The sequence below is a fragment of the Nyctereutes procyonoides genome, unplaced genomic scaffold (genome assembly GCF_905146905.1).
Source record: "Nyctereutes procyonoides isolate TBG_1078 unplaced genomic scaffold, NYPRO_anot_genome, whole genome shotgun sequence".
In the NCBI taxonomy this organism is placed as follows: Eukaryota; Metazoa; Chordata; class Mammalia; order Carnivora; family Canidae; genus Nyctereutes; species Nyctereutes procyonoides.
Window position 1 is genome coordinate 15,286,654 of NW_026575030.1, and position 22,190 is coordinate 15,308,843.

General features: G+C 43.6%; 1 protein-coding gene across 1 annotated transcript in view; it reads right to left on the bottom strand.

The window, feature by feature from the left end:
• Nucleotides 1-200: 200 nt before the first annotated feature.
• The window catches only part of LOC129503811 (cytochrome P450 27C1), a 28,295-nt gene continuing 6,305 nt past the window's right edge, over nucleotides 201-22,190 (bottom strand). Inside the window, exons 3-9 of the mRNA XM_055316234.1 lie at nucleotides 20,993-21,192; nucleotides 19,122-19,331; nucleotides 17,770-17,933; nucleotides 11,415-11,581; nucleotides 9,961-10,039; nucleotides 9,271-9,474; nucleotides 201-4,435 (exon numbers count right to left, since the gene is read on the bottom strand). Coding sequence (XP_055172209.1) covers nucleotides 4,319-4,435; nucleotides 9,271-9,474; nucleotides 9,961-10,039; nucleotides 11,415-11,581; nucleotides 17,770-17,933; nucleotides 19,122-19,331; nucleotides 20,993-21,192 — 1,141 coding nt within the window. The 3' untranslated portion in view covers nucleotides 201-4,318. The remainder of the gene's footprint in view (nucleotides 4,436-9,270; nucleotides 9,475-9,960; nucleotides 10,040-11,414; nucleotides 11,582-17,769; nucleotides 17,934-19,121; nucleotides 19,332-20,992; nucleotides 21,193-22,190) is intronic.

A 22,190-nucleotide genomic window follows, 5' to 3' on the forward strand; every position in this document is an offset into this window, starting at 1 on the left:
GACTATAGTTAGTTGCATATCAAGTATAGCACAAGGGTAAGACCACGTAGGAAACACCAACGATCCAGTGCCACTTGTCTTTTTTTTTCTATATTTTTTATTGGAGTTTGATTTGCCAACATATAGTGTAACATCCTGTCAAGTGCCCCCCTCAGTGCCCGTCACCCAGTCACCCCATCACCTGCCCACCTTTCCTTCCACTACCCCTTGTTCGTTTCCCAGAGTTAAGAGTCTCTTATCTTCCATCACCCTCTCTGATATTTCCCACCCATTTTCTCTCCTTTCCCCTATATTCCCTTTCACCATTTTTTATATTCCCCATGAGTGAGACCATATGTTTGTCCTTCTCCGATTGACTTACTTCACTGAGCATAATACCCTCCAGTTCCATCCACGTTGAAGCAAACGGTGAGTATTTGCTTGAGGAATTTCTAATGGCTGAGGAATATTCCACTGTATATATAGACCACATCTTCTTTATCCATTCATCTGTCGAAGGGCATCGTGGCTCCTTCCACAGTTAGGCTATTGTGGACATTGCTGCTATAAACATCGGGGTGCAGGTGTCCCAGCGTGTCACTGCATCTGTATCTTTGGGGTAAATCCCCAGTAGTGCAATTGCTGGATCCTAGGGCAGTTCTATTTTTAACTCCTTGAGGAACCTCCACACAGTTTTCCAGAGTGGCTGCAACAGTTCACATTCCCACTAAAAGGGTAAGAGGGTTCCCCTTTCTCCACATCCTCTCCAACATTTGTGGTTTCCAGCCTTGTTAATTTTCCCCATTCTCACTGGTGTGAGGTGGTATCTCATTGTGGTTTTGATTTGTATTTCCCTGATGGCCAGTGATGCGGAGCATTTTCTCATGTGCTTATTGGCCATCTGTATGTCTTTGGTGAAAATTCTGTTCATGTCTTTTGCCCATTTCATGATTGGATTGTTTGTTTCTTTGCTGTTGAGTTTAATAAGTTCTTTATATATCTTGGAAACTAGCCCTTTGTCTGATAGGTCATTTGCAAATATCTTCTCCCATTCTGTAGGTTGTCTTTAGTTTTGTTGACTGTTTCTTTTGCTGTGCAGAAGCTTTTTATCTTAAGTCCCAATAGTTCATTTTTGCTTTTGTTTCCTTTGCCTTCACAAATGTATCTTGCAAGAAGTTGCTGTGGCCAAGTTCAAAAAACGTGTTGCCTGTGTTCTCCTCTAGGATTTTGATGGATGCTTGTGTCACATTTAGATCTTTCATCCATTTTGAGTTTATCTTTGTGTCTGGTGTAAGAGAATGGTCTAGTTTCCTTCTTCTGCACGTGGCTGTCCAATTTTCCCAGCACCATTTATTGAAGAGCCTGTCCTTTTTCATGTGGATTCTCATTCCTTCTTTGTCGAATATTAGTTGACCATAGAGTTGAGAGCCCATTTCTGGGTTCTCTATTCTGTTCCATTGATCTATGTGTCTGTTTTTGTGTCAGTACCACACTTTCCTGATGATCACAGCTTTGTAGTACAACTTAAAATCTGGCATTGTGATGCCCCTGGTTCTGGTCTTCTTTTTCAATATTCCCGGGGTCTTTTCTGACTCCACACTAATCTTAAGATGATTTGTTCCAACTCTCTGAAGAAAGTCCATGGTATTTTGATAGGTACTGCACTGAACGTGTAAATTGCCCTGGGTAGCTTAGACATTTTTGCAATATTAATTCTTCCAATCCATGAGCATGGAATATTTTTTCATTCCTTTGTTTCTTCCTCAAATTCTTTCAGAAGTGTTGTGTAGTTTTTAGGGTATAGATCTTTTATCTCTTTGGTTAGGTTTATTCCTAGGTGTCTTATGTTTTTGGTGCAATTGTAAATGGTATTGACTCCTTAATTTCTCTTTCTTCAGTCTCATTGTTAATGTATAGAAATGCCACTGATTTCTGGGCATTGATTTTGTATCCTGCCACATTACCAAACTGCTGTATGAGTTCTAGCAATCTTGGGGTGGAGACTTTGGGTTTTCTATGTAGAGTATCATGTCATCTGTGAAGAGGGAGAGTATGACTTCTTCTTTGCCAACTTGAATGGCTTTTATTTCTTTTTGTTGTCTGATTGCTGAGGGTAGGACTTCTATGTTGAATAGGAGTAGTGAGAGTGGACATCCCTGTTGTATTCCTGATGTTAGGGGAAAGGCTCTCAGTTTTTCTCCATTGAGAATATTTGCTGTGGGCTTTTCATAGATGGCTTTAAGATGCTGAGGAATGTTCCCTTTATCCCTACACTCTGAGGAGTTTTGATCAGGAATGGATGCTGTATTTTGTCAAATGCATTTTCAAATGGCTGAGAAAATGGAAGCCCTTTGAATGTTGTGTCTGCATATCTTTGTCACGTGAGCTTCCCAGTTACTCAGTGGACAGGCTGGGCTCCTGTCAAATGCTTTCTCTGAATCTATTGAAAGGATCATATCGTTCTTGTTTTTTCTCTTGTTGATATTATCTATCACGTTGATTGTTTTACCAAGGTGTTGAACCAACCTTGCATCCCAGGGATAAATCTCACTTGGTCATGGTACATAATCCTCTTAATGTACTATTGGATCCTATTGGCTAGTATCTTGTGGAGGATTTTTGCATCTGTGTTCATCAGGGATATTGGTCTATAATTCTCCTTTTTGGGGGGGGTTGTCTGGTTTTGGAATTAAGGTGATGCTGGCTTCATAAAACAAGTTTGGAAGTAGTCCATCCCTTTCTACCTTTTGGTATAGCTTTAGTAGAATAGGTATGGTTTCTTCTTTAAACATTTCATAGAATTCCCCTGGGAAGCCATCTGGCCCTGGACTTTTGTGTCTTGGGAGGTTTTTGATGACTGCTTCAATTTCCTCCCTGGTTATTGGCCTGTTCAGGTTTTCTATTTCATCCTGTTCCAGTTTTGGTAATTTGTGGTTTTCCAGAAACACATCCATTCCTTCTAGATTGCCTAATTTATTGGCGTATAGCTGCTCATAATATGTTTTTAAAATCATTTGTGTTTTCTTGGCATTGGTTGTGATTTCTTCTCTTTCATTCATGATTTTATTAATTTGAGTCTTTTTTCTTTTTAATAAGCCTGGCTAATGGTTTATCTATCTTATTAATTCTCTCAAAGAACGAACTCCTGGTTTTGTTCATCTGTTCTACAGTTCTTCTGGTCTCTATTTCATTGAGTTATTCTCGAATCTTTATTATCTCTCTTCTTCTCCTTAGTGCAGGTTTTATTTGCTGTTATTTCTCCAGTTCCTTTAGGTGCAAGGTTAGCTTGTGTATTTGAGTTTTTTCCAATTTTTTGAGGGATGCTTGTATTGAGATGTATTTCCCTCTTAGGACTGCTTTTGCTGGATCCCAAAGATTTTGAATGGTTGTAACTTCATTAGTTTCTGTAAATGTTTTTCTTTTCTAATTTCCTGGTTGACCCATTCATCTTTTAGTAGGATGCTCTTTAACGTCCATGTGTTTGAGTTTCTTCCAAATTTTTTCTTGTGATTGAGTTCTAGTTTCAAAGCATTGTGACCTGAAATATGCAGGGGATAATCCTAATCTTTTGGTATCAGTTGAGACCTGATTTGTGACCCAGTATATGGTATATTCTGGAGAAAGTTCCATGTGCACTTGAGAAGAATGTGTATTCAGTTGCATTTGGATGCAAAGTTCTGTATATATCTGTGAAATCCATCCGGTCCAGTGTATCATTTAAAGCTCTTGTTTCTTGGGGATGTTATGCTTAGAGGATCTGTCATTTAATGAAAGTGGTGTCTGTTGATGTCTCCTATTATTAGTGTATTATTATCTAAATATGTCTTTACTTTGGTTATTAGTTGATTGATATACTTGGCAGCTCCCACATTAGGGGCATAAATATTCATGATTGTTAGGTCTTCTTGTTGGATAGACCCTTTAAGTATTATATAGTGTCCCTCTTCATCTCTTACTACAGTCTTTGGGATAAACTTTAATTTATCTGATATCAGGATTGCTACCCCAGCTTTCTTTTGAGGACCATTTGAATGGTAAATGGTTCTCAAACCTTTCATTTTCAGACTGGAGATGTCCTTAGGTCTAAAATGAGTCTCTTGTGCCACTCATCTTTAAACAGCCATTTCTCCAAAGAAAAGACAACACTGGTTTTGCAAAAAGTTGAATAATCTTTTGACATTGCTCTGCATAAAGACATACAAGTGTCCCAGAATGGGGGGGGGGGCAGGTTATCACCAAGGCAGCCTCTAAAAGTGATCGTTTCCCTCCTCTGCTGTCATCGGTGACATGGGAACACCCAGGTTGTGTCAGGCGGTTGGCTGGGTTTTAAAATACAGGCTCACTTTCTGTTAACGAAACGCACGTGGATGGGCCCCCCTGGCGTCAGCAGCCCATGGGTTTTTGCAGGAACAGCTTTAGTCCAAGAGGATGGTTTGATCTCAAAATGTTGAAGCAACTAAGGAAAAAAAGAGAGGGGTGATTCAAAATGGGAACAGCAGAGGACTTGCAGTGCTCTGGATGAGTGTCCTTCAGCCTCTTCTGGAGTCCATGGGCGGCAGGAGCCCAGGAAGTGGGCACAGCCATGGTGTAGGACACCAGTCACCAGTCAGGGGACACAGGGGAATGCTGTGGGCCCAAAGCAGCACTAGGTCCTGCACAGGAGCCCCGCCTGTCCACTGAACAACTGGGAAGCTCACATGACAAAACTATGCAGACACAACGTTCAAAGGGCTTCCATTTTCTTGGCCATTTCAAAACTCCAACTCCTCTGCTTCCTCTTTAGGTCAAGGTAAAGAAGGTATCAAAGGAGCAAGAAGGACAGAGGAGACAAGGTGAAATCCCAGGGTTCCCTCCCTCTAGGAATCTGAGGTGATAGAGGACTGGGGGAGTGCACCACTGTTGGCAGGTGAATCAGCCAAACAGGTATCAGTGATTAATGTCCTTAATTTAAATATTCTCCATCTGTACCTGGATTCCATTTCTTATTTCTGTGGTTCAAAAGGAGAACCATCTCTACCACTCAGGGAAAAACTGAAAAGCATCTGAATAATGAGTTTTAAAGAGCACCAAAGTATCCATCCCCTAAAGCAAGAACCTCCACCATCAACGGCCCTGGCCTGATGTTCAAGGTCATGTTGGCTTAGGGAACTCAAGGCAACCTGCTCTGACGTCCTGTGTCAGAGCACACGTGGGATCTTGGAGGGGACAGAGGGCCATGCTCACCAGCAGACTAGCTGCTGCCCCCTACTGCTGCCCCTGGGTCCAGAAGAAAGCCCCACTTAACAAGCATCAGTTCTGGAGAACATATAATGTCACATGAGATCCAGGCCGCCTACCACCACCCTGCCCTGGCTCCCTCTCCACCCTCGTCTCCCAGGCAAAGAAGCAGGGCCCACTGACGGGTCCTAGGGTGGGCTGGGGCTCCAGAGGAGGCCACGCAGGGAGCAAGGGGCAGGGGGTAGGGGACAGGGGCAGGGTTGATTGGGGACATATATTGAACTCCCTCCATTGTCACGTTCCAGGAGCCAAGCTGAATAACCTGTATTTAGGCAGTCCATCAGGTTGTAGTATCCAGAGGGCTTTAGCAAAACATCTAACCTCTGACCTTTGGTTCTGACTTCAGAGAACTGCTTGCATATCCCCTGAGGCAGGAGAATTCACTTCAAAGCCAATGTGCCGCAGGATCTTTTTCCCTTTCTGAGTTGGCAACACTATGCTCACTAAAAAAAGTCCAAACCATACAGGAAACATACAAGCAAAAACAAAGCCCCTTGGGACATCTGGGTGGCTCAGTGGTTGAGCGTCTGCCTTTGGCCCAGGGCGTGATCTCGGGATCCAGGATGGAGGGGGCCTGCTTCTCCCCCTGCCTGTGTCTCTGCCTCTCCCTGTGTCTCTCGTGAATAAATAAATAAAATCTTAAAAAAACAAAGCCCCTCTTGCGCCCCAAGTCGCAATTTCCAAGGAGCTGAGTGTATCTTCTAAAAGTTCTCCGTGTGATACAAATATCTTGTTCCCAATTTTAAGGAAACAGTTTGACAGTGCACCATTAATTAAAGTCCTTTCCCTTCCCAAAGCTACAGTTATGTCCCTGTCCTGTGGGGGAAATGGCCACTTATAGGATTATGGAGAGTCCCTCGGTTACTAGTGTGCTGAGAGATTTTCTTCATGAATGTGTGTGGAATGCTATCAATTCTTTTCCATTTTTTTTATTTTTTTAAATTTATTTTTTTAAATTTATTTATTTATGATAGTCACAGAGAGAGAGAGAGAGGCAGAGACACAGGCAGAGGGAGAAGCAGGCTCCATGCGCCGGGAGCTCGACGTGGGATTCGATCCCGGGTCTCCAGGATCGCGCCCTGGGCCAAAGGCAGGCGCCAAACCGCTGCGCCACCCAGGGATCCCGCTATCAATTCTTGTCAGGGGTGGTCATAGAATTTTTCTCCTTCAGTTAGCTACTGCGGCAAATGATATCAACAGGTGTCCATGAGGTGGGCCATCCCTGCATTCCTGAATAAACCACATGTGCTGAGGATGCACTTTTGTTTCCTATGCTGCTGGATTTGGTTTGCCAACTTGTCACTTAGGATATTTTCCATCTTTGCTAATACATCAGATTGGCCAGTAGTTTTCCTTTCTCATATTATTCTCTCCAGGTTTTGAATATCAGGGCTATGCAAGTCTCATAAAAATGAAACTTCTTTTGCTAGCCTCTGTTTGTATAAGACGATTACCCATTCCTTGAAGGTTTGATAAAACTTGTAATGAAGCTGTCTAGGTCTGGAACGTTTTGGGGGTAGGGGTAAATCTTCTTACCACTGATTCCATGTATTCTGAGGTCTATTTTCCTTTGAGTCAATTGGGCAATTCACATTTTCTAGTACACTGTACATTTTATCTAAGTCTTCAAAGCTATTAGCAAAAAAAGCCATTTGTGGTATTTTCTTGATTTAAAAAACAAAATCAATGACTGCCTGTTTAGCTATGTCTCCTTTCTCATTCTTAGCACAGCTTATTTGTGCCTCTTCTCTTTTTTTTTCTTGATAATTACAAATAATGATGGTCCCCTTCTATATTTGCACAAGTGGAAATGAGGACTCTAAGGAAAAACTGCAGCAGGTACACTTGTATGTTAATAGCACCAAACAAACAAAGCCCCATCACTGCCACTGAACACCCTGTTTCTGACCATCTTCTAGTGGGAGCACCGGGCAGGGCTGGCCTCTGTGCCCTCGGCTGGCACCTTGTGCGCTTGTGGTGCACCCCCCCTCGTTCTTCAGGCAGCCAGAGCTGGAGAAGCAGCAAGCCCCACGGCCCACAAATTGACTCCCAGTAGGAAGTGTCCTCTGTCTGTCCAAGATGCAACTGCAGAATATATGGCAGCATTTTATAGAGCGTGGGACCTTCCTGAAAACCCAAAAGCAGCACTCAGGGCAGGTGTATGGACAATGGCAGCTTCCACTTCTTTGGCACAGACTGTGTGTACACATAATTTTTAGTCCTCACACACTCAGGAGTAGGTTTTGGCCCATTTTGTGAATAAAGAAATAGGCTGAGCTTGGCTGAAAAACCTGCCCAGAGTGTCAGGACTAGAAAACGGCAGAACTGGGATTTGAGTCCACTTGCCCTGGAACTCACATCCATGCCGCACTGAGCTGCCGCTCACCTCAGACACGACTGGGACAGGCCAGTGTCCGCAGGGCCCACCACTCCCAGGGATGGCTGCATTGGGGGCAACATCACGGAGCCTTGCCAGCAGCTTCCACACCATGACAGACAGGGCATGGGGGGGGGGGTGACCATGTGACATCCCTGTCACTGGGCTGTCCCTCCCACCCCAGCCACCCAGCTCCAGAGGTGTTCTCCTCCCATGCCTCCTGCTCTGTGCTCCCCAGCTGGGCAGTAGCCCCTCAACTTCTCCAGCTCTCAGAGCTGTCTCCAAGTGCTGGCCATCCAAAATCCCTCTCCACCCCTCCCAGGAAGGCCAGGCTTCTGTAGTGCCTCATGCTCTCTTGGGCCATCCATTATCAAGGTCCCAGCCCCTCTTTGTTCTGCTCTGGGCTCTGGGAGGCCACAGGAAGGAACCCCCATGACTTGTGGGGGAGACACAGGAAGGAGTCAAGACACCTGGATGGTGCCACACATTTGCCACTCTGTGACTTTGGCAAGCAGCTCAATTCTCTGAGTGTCAGTTGCCTCCTCAATGAAATGGGGAGCCTGGGTCACCAGGTAATCTCTACATTCTTCCAATGTGATGTCAATGGCACTAGCTCCAAAAGTTGGGGCCAAGGTCTTCCATGGCTAAGATATATTAATAGTAGTCTTCCTAAATTTGCAAGGAAACTTAGTAAGTAGAATTTTCTCTACTAAAGGCTTTTCTTTTATAAAATTTCCTTCAAACACAATTTAGCTCATGCTACAGCATGAACAAAAATACAGCATAGGTACAAAAGCATCTATTTCAATAGCAAGAGATTAAATGTAAGGTATTTCCCAACAAAAACCAAGCCTAAACAAGTTTGAGATATTTCACAACCTAAACAAGTTTGAGAACCACTGTGCTGTGTAAGTGGCTGGTTCACACGTCTCTCAGAGTGTAGCCCAGCAGTCACGGAGTCAGAATCACCCCCCAATAGCCTGACCCCAGGCCCACCAAATTACTATCTCTGCAGCGGACCCAGGAACCTGTATTTTAAGGATTTTCCTAATGCCTTTGCTGCTCCACAACATTGGAGGACCACTAGTTTGACACTTTCCCATTCGCTTGTGTCGAGAGCTCCTTGTGTGATGAAGAGTTGAGTTCTCAGGCCCCTGTAGAGAACCGCAACATGCACACCTCCCAATCCTTCAGGCCTCCAAGGGCCCCAACTGCTGCCCCAGGGTTCCAAGGAGAAAAGAGTTTTGGTGAGTAGTTAGGGGACCGACGGGGGTGGCACTTTAAAATATAAAAGGGAGAGACTTCTGCGTGGCTCAGAGGTTGAGCAGCTGCCTCCTGGTCAGGTCGTGATCCTGGAGTCCTGCCTTTGGCTCAGGTCATGATCCTGGAGTCCTGCGATCAAGTCCCACATCTCCCTGCGGGGAGCCTACTTCTCCCTCTGCCTGTGTCTCTGCCTCTCTGTGTCTCTCATGAATAAATTAAATTTAAAAAAATCTTAAAATATAAAAGAGATTTAACGTGAAGCTCTTGCTTTTGAGCTTTCAAAATCGCTTCTCCTTCCCACCCAAGTCTTCGTCTGGTAGAGCTCAATAAAAAGGCCGAGGCAGAAGGCCGACCTCTGGCCCCCACATGCCTACCTGGATGATGACGAGATGGATCTCCAGCTCCGCAATTCTCCGCCCAATGCAACTCCGAACCCCGTACCCAAAGGGGATGGACCCAAAGTTGTCGACTCGGTCCAGGCTTCCCTTTCGCAGCCAGCGCTCTGGCCAGAACTCCTTGGCCCGAGGGAAGTTCTCATCCTCGTAGGATGTGGCGTAGTGGCAGAGGGCCAGCTGGGTCTGAGGACACCATTTGCAACAGAAAAGAAATAAAGAATAGGATCAGGCAAAAGCAAAGCAGAGGCCAGAACCCCCTCCCACTCCACCCCTGCTTGGACAGTCCCTACAGAAGTACTTCTGGCCAGGAGGAGCCGTAAAGACCCCCAGAGCGGCAGTCCTCCTGCTGTGGATGCACACCCCTTGTGCCCAGGCAGCCACCCAGGTGATTCAAGGCTGTCCATCCTCCCCCCCCTCCACAGCTGCTGTGTCCGCGGGCCTCTGGGGGAGACAGGAGAGAGGCCTGCGAGCGACAGAAACATCTGGCTTTGCTTTTCGCAGGGCAATAAGCACTTCCTTGCTTTCAAAGCCCCATCTTCATCATAAAATACATGCAGAAGGAAAGGAAACTCCTGACATGTGCTTGCACGCAAGGACTTCCTACCCACAGCAGATCTCCCACTCAGCCGCCACGGCGGAGCCACCCCCACACCCGGCAGCTCAACTCACGCCTTTGGGAATCAGGTACCCCCCAACGACCAGGTCTTCCTGGGTGACCCTGCCATTTCCCGGCAGCACTGGAAACAGCCTGGAAGACAATCAATGAAAGTGGGAATGGGGTGGTCACTTTTACTTATTTTTTTTAAGGATTTTATTTATTTATTCACGAGAGAGAGGCAGAGACACAGGCAGAGGGAGAAGCAGGCTCCATGCAGGGAGCCCGACGTGGGACTCGATCCGGGGTCTCCAGGATCACGCCCTGGGCTGAAGGTGGCGCTAAACCGCTGAGCCACCCGGGCTGCCCGGGGTGGTCACTTTTAATGTATTGTACTAAACTTTCAGAAGTCTGGATGTTTTGCTACTTTCAGTTTTCGAAAACGTAACACACGGTCCACTTTCAACTAAGAAATCTCGTAAGGACCCTCATGGCTCCTTAGCTCTGGCCCATGCGTATTCTGAGGAATGGGGAAAGCAGGTTCCCGGGTCAAAAGTGTTTAGGAAATACAAAGCAGAGGCTTGAATGTGCTATTGCTTCCCAGTAGGGATCATCCCGAGTTTGGGAAATTTACACGGGCACAGGACCCACAGGAAACACATTTTGAGAAATGCTAAACTTCAGCTTTTGGATTGACTCAGAGAGGCAAACTGAAGAAAACTCTGAATTAAACTATTGACAAATACCAGTAAACACACAGCTAGCTTCCCCCTCACCCTGGCCAGGTTAAGCATGTTGTAGATTGAGGATGCGCCATAATTTGAAACGCCACAATCAAGCCAAGTTTAAAAGAATTATTGGAGTGTATACCATGTACCCACCTCTGCTCTTCCTCATGGCAGTTCCTCCACAGAGGAACACTGTGCTCAGAATCCTTGAACCTCAAAGGAGGAAGAAATTTCCCTGGCTACCTGATCCTACGTCCCACCTAAATCCACCCAAAGCCAACCACTTCCCCATGTCCGGGCTTTTCTGGGTGTTGGTAAAAACCCTGCCGAGAAGTGACTGAGTCTATGGGGAGTCTCCAATCCAACTAGCATATCCACATAAGAACCACAGTAAGCAGATTTGGTAATTAACCAAACAGCTCAAAATATTTTCCTGATCAATTTTGTTCTGCTTTACTTTTGGAGGAACAGAAACCAGGGAGTACTGATCCAGGAGCATGCTGGGGAACTTGGTGAACAAAATGAGTAAAGCAGGTACGATGCCTGGTGACAGCTCCAAAGAGCTTTATGAAGAACAATTAATATTTCAGACCGTAAAACAGAACAGCCTTTCTGCTCTTCTGAAGGGCAGAGAGGAAACAAAGGTAGTTATAAACATCCCCTTCTTAAACACTGCGGCCACTGAAGGTTGTTGGAGCATTTGCTTTGGACCTGGTTTTTAAGTCAAAAGCATAAATCATCATGATAAGGAATCAGATTTAAAAGACAGTTTTGGACATGAATTTTGGTGAGCTTTTTACCTCAAGGTTTCCTTCAGCAGAGCTCTGACCAGTGGGACTTTGGGGACGTCAGCTGCCGTTGGGATGTGCCTCTCCCCCAGATTCTTAACGATCTCCTGGTACAGGGTCTGCTGCACTTGTGGGTGCCTGGCGAGGAGATACACTGCCCAGGATAACGTGAACGACGTCTAATAAAGAAACCAGCAGACACACACAAGATGAGTAATGCCAAGGATTTAAGTAGCAGGCAACATAGACATGAAGTCACATAAGCATTAGCACTGGGCAGAGTCACATTCATACAACTCTATCTGAGCACGTAAGGTCTTGCCCAAACAAAAGGTGATTTTTCCCTAATTCATGCCAGAAAAAAAAAAAACAAATATTTTTGGAAAGCAACATCAACTATGTATGTGATTCAATGTCCTTCAATAAAGGACCACAGGAGAGATTATTTTAGAACTTTTTTGGATCATTTAAGAGCAATCCTCTTCAATGGAGTCTGAGAGGACCTAAAGATGCTGGTCAAGCCTGCAAGTTGTGTCCAGAACTTTCTGTGACCTTTTCTGCAACAGTCATCTGTTTTTTGCTAGAAAGGGCCAGACTGCCTATCAGTCCAAAACCATTCAGTATGGAACTTCAAGAGCCCATGATGGCTGGGTGGGGCCCGCTTGGTCATCACATCTGGGAGGGGGAGGTCACTATTTGTCAGCCACTGTTTCCATGCACTTCTCAAGTAAAGCAGCCTGAAGGATTTAATAGATAATTTATGCAAAACAGTATCATTTTTTATATCACATCTCAGGTGAAGAATTACATTTCTGGTTATTGAGAATAATTCTATTTTATGCTCCTAGGTTCTAAAACTCTCACTACATGCTCACTATTATCTCTGTGACTATATTTCACTCTCTTATAAACAAGGATATTCCACAGTATAAATGTCTTCTCTTTTACCTAAAAACAAAATCTAAAGTCAGTAGGCCATACTGATATCGTTTCCCTATAATAGATATTATATGTTTTTAGAGGGCAAGCTCTCTACATACATAATGCACAAGTCCTTCCTTATAAATGATAAGGAAATAATTTATAAATTTCTATTAAAATCATATTTCTGTGGAAAAACCAAATGCAGTACATACATAGAATGGAATACTATATTTGTACCTCGTAGATACTGTGGGTTGGGTTCCAGACCACCACAATAAAACGAGGATCACAATAAAGTGAGTTTCAAATGAATCTTAGGTTTCCTAGTACACATAAAAGTAATGTTTACACTACACCACAATCTATTAAGTATGCAATAGCATTATGTCTAAAACAACAATGTACCCACCTTAATTTTAAAATACTTCATTGCTAAAAAATGCTAACCAATCACCTGAGCTTTCAGCAAACCTTAATCACCCACTGAGCAGACCAGGGATTCTATTATATATTATTATAACAAATATAATATATGTTTATATATTATATATTATTACAAATATAATATGTATTATATATTTGTTATAATGAATATAATAATTAAAATGTTTGAAATATCCTGAGAAATAGCAAAATGTGACACGGAGCCGACAGACTTGCTTAATGCAGGGTGGCCACAAACCTTTAATTTGTAAAGAACAAAACAAAACACACACACACACACACACAATCTTCGAGGTACAATAAAGTGAGGGATGCCTGTATGCAACTATATCAGTGAATCCTGAAATCATTTGCTAAGTGAATGAAGCTAGATGCAAAATACACACTGCATGATTCCATTTCTATAAATTTCTAGAAAAGTGAGAACTGATGCTCAGCATCAGAAAGCAAATCAGTGGTTGCCAGGGGCAGGGGTGTCAGGAGAGATAGACTGAAATGAGGGTAAGTAAATTTCAGGGATGGTAGAAATGTTTAGGATCTTGACCATGGCAGTGGTTTCATAAATGATTGCATTTGTGCTTATCCTGTATCCGCCAACAATTTGTTATCAAATTGTAAGGTTTAAAAGGATGTAGTTTCTTTTGCATAAATTATACTGCAAAAAAGTTTTTTAAGTAATATGTTAGAAAATGAATATGAAGTTGTAGGAACATGTCTGATGCACCCTTCACCCCCCTCTGGTAGGAATGGTCCTTCCTTTCTGAGCTCCACCTCGTGTGATGTTCGTAGTTACCACCAGGGGGCAGGAGGGGAAATGCACCCAAATCCGCTTAGAGGTGAGGCCATCCACTCACTCATCCCTTCCTGGTTCAAGCAAACCTACATCACCCACTGCATTCAACAGGCTGATAAGGATTTTCATTGATCATATTGATTTCATTGGTTAGCTTGATAGATGGTTTTGTTTTATTGTTGTAGAAGAAGATCCATAAGAATAAGGAGTTTATACTCTTTTTTTTTTTTTTTGCTTTTACATGTTTACATGACATTATAATAAAAATAATGTTAACCCTGGGTGGGGGTGGTTCTTCCTTTAAACAGGTTTGTGCCTCAGTCCAGTTCAGGAAGCACTCGTGTAAAGGAAAACCTTGGAGGTGAGGAGATTATTTGTTTAGTTTTGAAGGCCTTTGGAAAGAGTAAAGCAGCAGGGAAATCTTATTATTTCACTCAATGAACTTTTCTTCCACCAGATACTAAAAGCCTGGCCCTGCTTGCCTCTGCTTCACTACTTCTTTTTAGCAAATTTTACAATTTTTCTGTGCGGGACCGGGATGCCTGGGTAGCTCAGTGGTTGGGCGTCTGCCTTTGGCTTAGGTTGTGATCCTGGGCTCCTGGAATCGGGCTCCCTGCAGGGAGCCTGCTTCTTCTCCCTCTGCCTATGTCTCTGCCTCTCTCTGTGTGTCTCTCCTGAATAAATAAATAAAATCTTTAAAAATAATAATAAAATAAAATTTCTCTGGTTATATACCCCCATGTATACCATTTTTCATACATGAATAAAGGTATCCTATTACATATGTTTTGGGAGGAAACTGGACTCCCTTTGCCCCGCAGCACCCTCCCATCCAGGTGACCCATGTTGACAATTCAGTGTGTAACCTCCATACTTCCTCCACACTCATAAGTCACATACAGACACAGATATGCACACAGATGGGCAGGGGCCATGCCACCATTTGTTTTACCAACAGGAGCACAGCATATACAGTTTTCTGCATCTTCATGTCTCACTTAACAACAGGGGATGGAATTACCACCCAGTCAACTGGCAGTGCTTTGTTTCATTCTGATATTCCTCCTTCCTTGGTCATAGTAGATTATTCACCTGCCACAATAAATCCGTTCATTGGGATCTTATTTAAGATTGACAGACAAACATATTCCTAAGTCAAACTGTTTGTTACATTTTTCTTTCTTTATGCTCTCTTTAGCAGATTTTGGTTTAAGAGTTATGGTGGCTTTATAAAATTAATTGGGAAGTTCTCCATGACCTGCAATATTTTAAACGATTAATAAAGCTTTTAACATCTGTGCCTTCTTCATTTCTGAGATTATGAAGCAATGGACCAACGTTTGCAAATCGGGAATGATTTTTAAACTTTAAAACACATTGTTGCTTTGTGTGCGTGATAACTGAATGGGGGTTACCTTTTTTGCAGAATTATGGTTTTATGTTTTCAAATACATGTATATTGGGCACCTGGGTGGCTCAGTTGGTGAAGTATCTACTTTTAGCTCAAGTCATGATCTCAGGGTCCTGGGACAGAGCCCCAGGTCGGGGAGTGGAGGTGGGGGTTAGGGGTGGGTCCCTGCTCAACGGGGAGTCTGCTTCTCCCTCTCGCTCTGCCCCTGCTCGTGCTTTCTCATGAACTCACTCTCTCTCAAATAAATAAATAAAATCTAAATAAATAAATAATACAATAAAATACATGCATATTATTTAAAAGTTAGATTTTTCTCCTGGAGACTTTCAGCAGTAAAGCAAATGTTCAGTTAGTGCAAACACTTATGAGATTACTAGCAAAGAACACTCGTAAAACAATCAGTGTGATTCATCATATCAGCAAGAGAAAAACCAAGAACCATATGATCCTCTCATTAGATGCAAAGAAATCATTTGACAAAATACAGCAGCCATTCCTGATCAAAACTCTTCAGAGTATAGGGATAGAGGGAACTTTCCTCGACATCTTAAAAGCCATCTACGAAAATCCCACAGCAAATATCATTCTCCCACAGCACTGGGAGCCTTTCCCCTAAGATCAGGAACAAGACAGGGATGTCCACTCTGACCACTGCTATTCAACATAGTACTGGAAGTCCTAGCCTCAGCAATCAGGCAACAAAAAGACATTAAAGGCATTCAAACTGGCAAAGAAGAAGTCAAACTCTCCCTCTTCGCCAATGACATGATACTCTACATAGAAAACCCAAAAGCCTCCACCCCAAGATTGCTAGAACTCATACAGCAATTTGGTAGCGTGGCACGATACAAAATCAATGCCCAGAAATCAATGGCATTTCTATACATTAACAGTGAGACTGAAGAAAGAGAAATTAAGGAGTCAATCCCATTTACAATTGCACCCAAAAGCATAAGATACATAGGAATAAACCTAACCAAAGAGGTAAAGGATCTATACCCTAAAAACTATAGAACACTTCTGAAAGAAATTGAGGAAGACACCAAGAGTTGGAAAAATATTCCATGCTCACGGATTGGCAGAATTAATGTTGTGAAAATGCCTATGCTACCCAGGGCAATTTACATGTTTAATGCAATCCCTATCAAAATACCATGGACTTTCTTCAGAGAGTTGGAACAAATTATTTTAAGATTTGTGTGGAATCATAAAAGACCCCGAATAGCCAGGGGAATTTTAAAAAAGAAAACCATAGCTGGGGGCATCACAATGCCGGATTTCAGGTTGTACTACAAAGCTGTGGTCATCAAGACAGTGTGGTACTGGCACAAAAACAGACACATAGATCAATGGAACAGAATACAGAACCCAGAAGTGGACCCTGGTCAACTAATATTCGATGAAGGAGGAAAGATTATCCATTGGAAGAAAGACAGTCTCTTCAATAAATGGTGCTGGGAAAATTGGACATCCACATGCAGAAGAATGAAACTAGACCACTCTCTTGCACCAGACACAAAGATAAACTCAAAATGGATGAAAGATCTAAATGTGAGACAAGATTCCATCAAAATCCTAGAGGAGAACACAGGCAACACCCTTTTTGAACTTGGCCACAGTAACTTCTTGCAAGATACAACCACGAAGGCAAAAGAAACAAAAGCAAAAATGAACTATTGGGACTTCATCAAGATAAGAAGCTTTTGCACAGCAAAGGATACAGTCAACAGAACTAAAAGACAACCTACAGAATGGGAGAAGATATTTGCAAATGACCTATCAGATAAAGGGCTAGTTTCCAAGATATATAAATAACTTATTAAACTCAACAGCAAAGAAACAAACAATCCAATCATGAAATGGGCAAAAGACATGAAGAGAAATCTCACAGAGGAAGACATAGACATGGCCAACATGCACATGAGAAAATGCTCCGCATCACTTGCCATCAGGGAAATACAAATCAAAACCACAATGAGATACCACCTCACACCAGTGAGAATGGGGAAAATTAACAAGGCAGGAAACAACAAATGTTGGAGAGGATGCGGAGAAAAGGGAACACTCTTACACTGTTGGTGGGAATGTGAACTGGTGCAGCCACTCTGGAAAACTGTGTGGAGGTTCCTCAAAGAGTTAAAAATAGACCTGCCCTACGACCCAGCAATTGCACTGCTGGGGATTTACCCCAAAGATTCAGATGCAATGAAACGCTGGGACTCCTGCACCCCGATGTTTCTAGCAGCAATGTCCACAATAGCCAAACTGTGGAAGGAGCCTCGGTGTCCATCGAAAGATGAATGGATAAAGAAGATGTGGTTTATGTATACAATGGAATATTCCTCAGCCATTAGAAACGACAAATACCCACCATTTGCTTCAACGTGGATGGAACTGGAGGGTATTATGCTGAGTGAAGTAAGTCAATCGGAGAAGGACAAACAGTGTATGTTCTCATTCATTTGGGGAATATGAATAATAGTGAAAGGGAATAGAAGGGAAGGGAGAAGAAATGTGTGGGAAATATCAGAAAGGGAGACAGAACATAGAGACTCCTAACTCTGGGAAACGAACTAGGGGTGGTGGAAGGGGAGGAGGGCGGGGGTGGGGGTGAATGGGTGACGGGCACTGAGGGAGACACTTGACAGGATGAGCACTGGGTGATATTCTGTATGTTGGTAAATTGAACACCAATAAAAAATTAATGTATTAAAAAAAGAGAGAGATTACTAGCAAAGGCCCCGGCTTTAGTTGTGCTTTGCTTATGAAGAAGAGAGAAAGGCCAAGACACTTACCGTGTCGACACCGGCCAGCAGCATCTCTGTCATGTTGGCATAGATCTCCTCCAGCGTCAGCTCCTGACTGAGGAAGAGGCATGTGAGCAGCCCCCCTCTTACCCTCTCCCCGCGGTCCATGTGGCACTGTATGTCCTTCAGCTTATTGTCAACATGGATTTGGCCTGTTTGAAAAGAGTTATTTCTTTTGAAAGAAGTTTTGGCTGAGAATAATCTAATCTTCCCAAAAGATGAATCTGTGGCAGGTTCCAAAGCAAATGAAACCCAGATTGATTTACCATCATCAACCTGAGAAGCTCATGAATATGCCTGTTTGTATAAATGAATGAAAAGTTAAAGACAAGCTAAGCATCTCTTCCTCTCTGAAAATAATGCAGAAGGTATTTGAAAATGTTTGCTTTACTCATCAAAGAGCCAAGAAAGCTTTGGAGTAACAAGAATACAGATCTCTTTGTTCTTTTTTTTCCCACTATGTTTCCAGAAGGGAGAATGGAATGAGTGTAAAGGCCATGTTACCATAAAAAGATAGTGGCATATTAAATCCATCAGAACTAATATACTCAAATGAAAGCTGGCCTTCAAAAGACACTATGGGACACTTCTTTCAATGTTAGTGTTGTTCTAAAAACATTGTTCTAATAAACATTTTGGAAATCTTTTCTTTTTGGAAATTCTTTTTTAGTGAAATGTTTAGCTATGTAGGAAAACTAATCTTGTTTGCTGGGTTTGAAGAAAGTATTCTTTCCCAGTTTGTTTCGCCAGGTAAGAGACAGTCTCTTTCCAAAAAGCCGCAAATGAGAATGTTCGAGTGAATGTGCACAGGCCCAAACACTGTCTGCGTTTCAAGCACTGATAGAATTATTGGACTAAAGACATCATCTCCTTACACAACATTTACTTGCATATATCAGCGCTAGCCTGTTTGTCACAATAAAAATAATTTAAAAATGAGAAACCTATCATGTTGTTTACAGTAGCAACCCACAAGCTTCTTGTCATCTGAGATGCTGATCCAAACAGCTGATCCAGGGGCATCTGGGTGGCTCAGTGGGTTAAGCCTTCCACTCAGGTCATGATCCCAGGGTCCTGGGATGGAGCCCACATCGGGACTCCCTGCTCAGTGAGAAGTCTGCTTCTCCCTCTCCTTGCTCTTATGCATACTCGCTCTCCCTCCTCTCAAATAAATAAAATCTTAAAAAATAAATAAATAACCGGTCCAAATAACACGCAACTGCATGAGACCACCCTCCACAGCATCACCCTTCTGGCTGCATGAGCATCAGATACACCACGACAGCCACGCAACTTTATCAACTAGTGAGACAACAGGTGCCCCTCGAGTCTTCTCTTACTGAATTTGAAGAGTCCGTCCCAGGACCTGCAGAACTCCAGCCAGGGTTTGGGGATGAGAGGGCGGAGCCACCTGGGGATGGCGCCCGCATACATGGAGGTCTTGAACATGCTGAACATGAGCCCCAGAGCCTCGATGTAGTCCACGGTGGGCTGCGGGACACTGTTCTCCAGGCAGCCCAGGCGGCTTTCATAGAGGATGGTGGCCACCCCTGCACGGGAAAGAGAGTTTAAGTAAGTCAATTGGAGAAGGACAATCATCATATGGTTTCATTCATACAGGGAATATAAGAAATTGTGAAAGGGATCATAGGGGAAAGGAGGGAACTGAGTGGGAAAAATTAGAGAGGGAGACAAACCATGAGAGACTCCTAACTCTGGGAAACAAAGAGTTGTGGAAGGGGAGGTGGGTGGGGGGTTGGGGTAGCCGGGTGATGGGCACTGAGGAGGACACTTGATGGGATGAGCACTGGGTGTTAGACTATATGTTGGCAAGTCAAACTTCAATTATATATATATATATATATATATATATATATATATATATATGTAATAAACCCTCATCTTCTACATGACTCACAGTGTCGATATGCCATATCTAGCCATAAAAGTAAGTTTCAAAAGCAATCGAGGTGACTTCCTTGAGCCAGGCTCTGCTGTGCTCTATCACTGCAGGATTTCTTCACCACATCCTGAGCTTACAAGGCTCTGAGTATTCAGTGCTGATTGCCAGTGGGGAGGTCACTCCTGCCTGGCCGGGCTCAGCTGCATCACACTCCCCTCCCTTCCCTCTCGATGGTTTGCTCAAGACCCAAGATGCAAAGCCCCCAACCTCTCGGCCCACTGGCCCAATGCTGGAGAATCGAAAGGTGGCACCTCTGGGCCACCAAGTGGGGACCCCCAGGCCCAGAGACCACAGGAACAGAGGAAACAGCCTCAATGAATCAGGACAAAGCAGGATTTCCCACTGTGTTTACAACTCAGCTCTCTGTTGATTTGGTTACTCCATTCAGGGAGCATTAATAGAACTTTAAAAAGTTAACTTAAAATTTAAATTTGAAGTAAGGTAAGCTCACTTTTAAAAAAAGGAGAATGCTGATAGAAAGTCCTTGATGGAAAAAAGCAAAGTACAGAACAACCTGTTTGGTACGCTACTATTCTGTTTTGGTTTTTTAAGTAAAAAGAACATTCACATGTATCTCCTTGTATGTGCATAAAGTATCTCTTGAGGAAACTGGTAACCTCCCCAGCTCAGGGGAGAGGAAGAGGGAGGGGACTTTTCAATGACTACCTTTGGGTTTGATTTTCGATTTTAGGACATGGATGGGAATGTCCTGCCCATCCCACACTTTAAAAGCTACAATAACTAGAGTAGAGGCCCTCTAACTTCTACTCTGTTTTGCTAAAGCAAAATGTGTGGTAATTAGGAGCATGATTCTTGAGTTAAAAAGACCTGGATTTGGAGCACTTGGGTGGCTCCGTGGTTGAGCGCCTGCCTTCGGCTCAGGTTGCGATCCGCAGGTCCTGGGATCAAGTCCCACATTGGGCTCCCCTCAGGGAGCCTGCTTCTCCCTCTGCCTATGTCTCTGCCTCTCTCTGTGTCTCTCATGAATAAATAAAATCTTAAAAAAAGGGGGGGGCCTGGATATGAAATTAAGTTTCTGCCACTAAAAATGGGGGCTGTTTTCCAGTTTCCCCACTTATAAACCAGTGGCGGTGGTACATCTGGCACAGTTAGCACCGTGAGAGCTATGTGTGTGTATGCACAGGGCTCAGCACAATGCCCACAGGGACACAGGACATGCCCAGTGGATGAGAACTACTATTTTGGGCAAATGTCCTTTCTTCCATCTGTCTCCTGACTTCACCTCACCTTCCATTGAATATTTGAAGAAAAGGTCATTGACATTGGTCACAGTTTCTCCATCTTCTGCCTGGCTCTTGAGAATGTAGATTCTTTTAATTAAATCAGCAATAACTTGGTTGATTTCTCCTGAAAAAATGGCCACATCTCTTGGTTTCAGAATTCTTTGTCTCAATACACGTCTCATCTTGAGCCACTGTTCACCCTCCCTAGAAGAATAAAGCAAGTTTCAGATAATCTTAATAATCTTACTTCCACTGATATTCCGGAAAAGAACTCGGTGAACCTCTGAGAGTCTCCCCAGCAATAAAAAGCCAACAAGATCTGCCGATCCAAATGGAATTAAGATACTGTGCGGGGAGAAGGGATAACTTCAACCTTGCATTCTCTTCCCCTTGACACAAACTTTAAGGGGAAAATTGCCACTGGGAATCATCTTTATGAAAGTAATATGATTTCCTTTGAAAAACCTTGCCAGAAGATTATAATAAAGAGACATGAAGCTGTTGTGATTAGCAAAAGAGATAAAGTTTTATGTGTATGAACTCCTAAGCCCTGGACAGAGCTCCTGGGCAAATAGTTGATGCAAAGCCGCAGGTGATGGCACAGAGAACAGTTTTTGCGGCATTTCACCATTCCCCTCCAGGGCTGGGTCAATGGGGAGGAGGTGTTTGATTATTTCTTTCAGAGCAGAAGTTGAGGGATTCTGGTAACATCCAGTCCCTATGATTAGCTCTCAGAGGGCAGAGAGGTGTTGATTAGTCTTGTATACAAATAATAATCACAGCCTGTTAGGAGACAGGAACATCATCACATGGCAATCCATGCAGGAAGGCTCTTAGCCCGTCTTCAGGGTCTCCTAAAGCAGCTGCCTGCCTCACCTCCAACCCCCTCGCCTGCCCACAGATAGGCTCTGTGAGCCTCCCTCCCTTGGTTGTCACTGAGAGGATACCTACAGTCTCAGAGCACTGCTTGGGGAACAGTTCCTCCCCTGCAGTTCCTCCCCAGTTCCTGCAGGCTAGTGTGACCTGACTTTGTCCCTGCCATCAAACCTCTTCCCAGAGAAGGGACAGGGCCCTTCTGCACTAGTATTTAAAAGATCACACAAAGAGGCTGTCTTGACACAATTCCACTGAGAGTTCTGCAATTTATTAAAGATTGATTTTTAGAGCTCAGCATCCAGGCAGGAGTCTCCCTGGGCTCCCCA